Here is a 5072-nt window from a genome sequence, read left to right as displayed (position 1 = left end):
ACAAAACTAATATTATTATTTTAATCGTCAAAACTAAACCGTAAACTCTAGAACACTACCTCTATAAGCTATACATTAAATTTAAAATAGTTATTCTAAACTAAAAAAATCTTAAATTGTTTTTTTGTGTGTTTATGGTATTTTTGGAAAACCAAATTTTTGATGAGTTTTTGGCAATAAAGCTTAAAATTTTACTTTTCTTAAGAATTTGTTATTAATATTCAAATAAGAGTAATTGTTAATTGACCAATTATTACTTTTCTTAAGAGTAATTGTTAATTGACCAATTATTACTCCTTTGTTTTTTTTTTTCTGACATCAATTGACCAATCAATAACAAACAATATTATATTATATATTTTCGGCGTTATGCTATACAATTAATAACATTATAAAATAAAAATAGTGTCAGGATATATTTATATAAAGAAATAACAAAGTAGATTTACGTCTCTCGTCCTCCCAGTAACTCTGTCGTTTTCCTGAGTCAGAGAGAAAGAGAAAGAGAAAGAAGCAGCTCTCATGGCGAAGCAGCTTCTTCCAATGCCTTTTCCCTCTCCACCGTCACTTACACCTCCGTAACGGCGCCGTTTCGTAGCTTCTCCCCTCGGAAAATGCCATAACCACATTCCCACAATTCAAATCTCTCACCGACGCTTTTCTAGGTTCGAACTCAAGAACTCATCTTTCTGTGTTTTTTGTTTTTACGTGTTCTGTAATGTGTAAATCGAGTTAAACAAATATTAGGGTTCTGTAATTATTGCTATAAAGATTTGAGCTTTCAATACGAAAAAGATAAAGAAAAAAAAAAAACCAAAGTCACGATTTTTAATTTCGGTTTTTTTTTTTTTTGTTTAATTGGGCATGAGTTCTCTCTCAGTTTCGAGCTCAAGAACTCATCTTTTTGTGTTTTTGTGTGTTCTGTAATGTGTAATAGACTTTAGGGTTTTCTCATTTTCGCTAAATTTTCCAATAATTGCTAGAAAGATTTGAGCTTTTAACAAGACAGAAAAAAAAAGACAAGACTTTTATTTTAGTTGGGGCATGTGTTAATAGAAAAGAGTGAGATGTGGATACATTTCTTTTCTTAGCTTTACCTCTAAAAAATTTCATTTTCGTGACAAATTGACTTTATTTAGTCTGGTGGGTCGGCAGGGGATTTTCAATCCAAAAAAAAAAAAAAAACGTTGAAGATTCGTGTAGATTTGTTCACTTTATTAGCTTACTAAATGTTTCACTTTTTTAGCTACTTTTTTTTCAACAAATCTTTATATGTCCGGAAAGGTACCGTGAGTGTTTGCTTACAACAACCATGATTTGATTAATTTTTGATCATTGCTGTGTTTCTGTCTCATTTGAGCTTCAGATTTTCATAGAGGAAGAAGATAATAATTTTTAAGAAGGTTGTTTACAATGGAGCATTACGAGGTTCTTGAGCAAATTGGGAAAGGGTCTTTTGGGTCAGCTCTTCTTGTGAGGCATAAGCATGAGAAGAAACTGTAAGAAGTTGTGATTTCTTAAACTGAAAACTGGAAAGAATGTTTTTTTTTTAGTTCTTCAAATGTGATGTTTTTAAGTGATTCTTTGCTATGTTCTGTTTTCTGTGTTTTTGCTTTGTGAAGTTATGTTTTGAAGAAAATTCGGTTAGCTCGGCAGACTGGTAGAACTAGAAGATCTGCTCATCAAGAGGTTAATTCTAAGCTCTTCCCTTACACAATGTCTTACAGATATATATGATGCAAATTCTGTATGTGGAACTTGAAACGAAAAAAACATGATGACTCTTAATTGTGCAAGCAAGTTTTCTAGTATTGAAGTTATAATTTTAAAGTCTTAGAAGGAGGATCTAGGTGTACATGATATCCCATGATGACTCTTAATTGTATGAGATTCGAACTCTTTTTCCAGAGTCATTATGCATAATATTTGTATGCGGTATCAGGTTGACTGTTAATTGAGCTGATCAATCTTTATCGGCCTCCGAAGAAATGCCACGGATTATAGTTTTGTGAACTAACAGTTTTCCTTGTTATCTGATCTCCCCGTAGATGGAATTGATCTCAAAGATAAGGAATCCATTTATCGTAGAATACAAAGATTCTTGGGTTGAAAAGGTACCTTCTTTAAGCCTCTATTTTACAGCAAGCACTAAAGATTTATTTCCATACATATATAAAAGTATGTAATCGGCTCTCTGGTGTGTGTTTTCAGGGATGTTATGTGTGCATTGTTATTGGCTATTGCAAAGGCGGTGACATGTAAAGTCATTGTTTCCTTCTCAGAATTTGTTTTTCCCATTCTTGAGTCTGAAGGGGTTTCTTATACATTGCTTCCTCTGGCATTACAGGGCAGAAGCAATAAAGAAAGCCAACGGTGTAGAATTCTCTGAAGAGGTTTTGTGTTACACACATCTGATTTGAAGTCTGTGTTCCGAACGATTGCATGTACAAAGTTCTGAATCTCTTTTCTTGCTTTGTTATCAGAAACTCTGCAAATGGCTGGTACAACTTTTAATAGCTCTTGAATACTTGCACGCCAGTCACATTCTCCATCGCGATGTCAAGGTTGATTTATGATATCTGTGACTCTAATCATAGCACAACTGTTTGATGATATATCTTTACTAATTCAAAATCGACTTGTTTGATCCAGTGTTCAAACATATTCTTGACAAAGGATCAAGATATACGCCTTGGTAAGATTATTAGCAAGTATGTCAAATTTTTTTTTTTTTTTTCAAGTCTTAAGTGACAAAAATTGAGTTCAATAACTTCTGCAGGTGATTTTGGACTTGCCAAGATCTTGACATCGGACGACCTTGCTTCTTCAGTAAGTATAGACTTTGGACTTTTCGAGTGATTTGTTTCTTGTCTTAGGCTCTACAATGACTTGTTTTAAATCAGGTGGTCGGAACGCCAAGCTACATGTGCCCTGAGCTTCTTGCTGATATTCCCTATGGGTCAAAGTCTGATATTTGGTCCCTGGGTAAGTTTCTCTTCCATGGCTAAGACACTAACTTTTGCTGTAGATAACAAATTATTCATCTGAGTCTATTCTTCTTTTTAACAATTGCGTTCAGGATGTTGTATATATGAGATGACGGCTCTGAAACCGGCATTCAAAGCTTTTGTAAATTCTTCTTCATTCAAACCTTCCAAGTTCATGTTCCTTTGTCTTATCTTCATGATATTCAGATTTTTTTTTTCCTGCATTTTAGGACATGCAAGGGCTGATCAACAGGATAAACAGATCAATCGTTGCTCCACTTCCTGCGCAATATTCGACTGCCTTGTAAGTAGATATTCTTCTTTGTAATGTGAACCTATTAGAGCTTATTGAATTGTGCTATAACTTCCATATGATTTGTGTTCCTGCTTTCTTCAGTCGAAGTCTGGTTAAAAGCATGCTGAGGAAGAATCCAGAACTCAGACCAACCGTATGCACCTTTTTTTTGGCATTTGTGATCATGTCACTTGAACTGTACACACCTGATGAGTAACACTTCTCTTCTTCTGTGTAGGCTTCTGATCTTCTCAGACAGCCACTGCTTCAGCCCTATGTTCAAAAGGTTCTACTCAAGCTGAGCTTCCGGGAACACGATACATTGCCATCTGAATCCGCAAGGAGAAGCAGCTATCCTGAGCAGAGACGGCGTAATGCTGGCAAAAGCGTGAGCTTTGGTCCAAGCAGGTTCGGGGTTGACCAAGAAGATTCTGTTTCTTCTGTTAAACCCATGCACACGTATTTACACCGGAACAGGCCAGGGGGTTTGTCTGCCAATGACACTGGTAGAGTGGTTGTTCGTAGACCCGCTGTCTCGTCAGGGGTTTCTAACAGTTCAAAATATGTGCCAGTGAGATCAAACCAGCCTAAGAGTGGTGGTCTTGTAAGTGATCCGTCCAAAATGCTCCTTATCTTACGTACTAATTGCTGAGTCAGTCTGTTTATATGTTTTGGTCAGATGTGTCAGAAACCAGCGGCAGCAGCTACTCGTAGGGCCTCCTTGCCTATCTCACATAAACCTTCAAAAGGAACAAACGATTCTCTGTACACCCCGAGTATTGATATACTCCATCAACTAAAATCTCCAGATGTGTCCGTAAACTCGCCAAGAATCGACAGGATTAAGTTCCCGCTAGCTTCATATGAAGAAATGCCTTTCATTCCCGTTGTGCGTAAGAAGAAAGGATCGTCCAGAGGATCATACAGCCCGCCTCCAGAGCCACCACTGGACTGCTCAGTCACAAAAGACAAATTCACACTTGAACCAGAACGAGAAGCCAAGAGTGATTTGTCTGATCAGAATGCAACTGCTGGAGCATCAAGCAGAGCTTCCTCAGGTGCATCAAGGAGACAAAGATTCGACCCTAGCTCATATCGGCAACGAGCTGAGGCACTTGAAGGACTGCTTGAATTCAGTGCAAGATTGCTTATAGACGAGAGGTATGATGAGTTGAACGTGTTACTCAAACCGTTTGGTCCAGGAAAAGTGTCTCCCAGAGAAACAGCAATATGGTTGTCCAAGAGCTTCAAAGAAACTTGTCCTAGTAACCTGGAGGAAGATTGAGAAACAGGGTTTAAAGTCCTTTTTAAAATTTTTTTAGAGCATGATGAATGATTCCACGATTCGGTAGAAAATTGTTTGACACTTAGGTTGTGTTCTATGAAGCTAACCCCTGTATCTGATACAATGATACCAAAATATACAGCTTTCATTCTCTATGTAATCCTTATTCCAGTCAGAAAAGAAAAAACATTTATGAACCAACAACATTGTTCAAATAGTTTAAGTACTCACCTAGTTGATGATGCAGCTCTCGCCATTGTTGCATAACAGAAGATGGCCAATCATATTCAAGTTTCTTTGCAACTTATTTAAGTTGGCCAACATCTCTATAAATAGCTTTTTTTTTTTTTTTTGATCATTTTGTTCAGAGAATGAAGAAACAAAATCTCTAAGCAGCATTATGTCGAACACCATAGCTGCAAGCAGCAGACCACAAAGAAGAATCTGTATCAAAAAAATAAAAAAAAATCGGTTTGGTTTACATGGCTTTTACAGTTGATTTACA

At 36.6% G+C, this 5072-nt stretch overlaps 1 protein-coding gene across 2 annotated transcripts; it reads left to right on the top strand.

Moving 5' to 3' along the window:
• The first annotated feature begins 385 nt into the window (after positions 1-385).
• LOC104707103 (serine/threonine-protein kinase Nek3) lies at positions 386-4768 on the top strand. 2 transcript variants are annotated; one of them, XM_010423384.3, is made up of 15 exons: positions 386-665; positions 1367-1499; positions 1623-1689; positions 2049-2114; positions 2212-2258; positions 2348-2393; positions 2484-2564; positions 2653-2695; positions 2780-2829; positions 2904-2985; positions 3080-3129; positions 3218-3291; positions 3385-3436; positions 3521-3886; positions 3971-4768. In XM_010423384.3, exons 2-15 carry the CDS (start codon positions 1414-1416, stop codon positions 4565-4567), a joined length of 1707 nt encoding a protein of 568 aa, XP_010421686.2. In that variant the 5' UTR covers positions 386-665; positions 1367-1413; the 3' UTR covers positions 4568-4768. The 2 variants fall into 2 exon arrangements, with proteins under 2 accessions (XP_010421686.2, XP_010421685.2); XM_010423383.3 differs by having other exon boundaries at positions 3962-4768.
• Positions 4769-5072: the final 304 nt, after the last annotated feature.

This window comes from Camelina sativa, chromosome 8 (assembly GCF_030686135.1).
Source record: "Camelina sativa cultivar CO46 ecotype springtype chromosome 8, ASM3068613v1".
NCBI lineage: Eukaryota > Viridiplantae > Streptophyta > Magnoliopsida > Brassicales > Brassicaceae > Camelina > Camelina sativa.
This window is presented reverse-complemented; position numbering and strand designations above follow the sequence as displayed.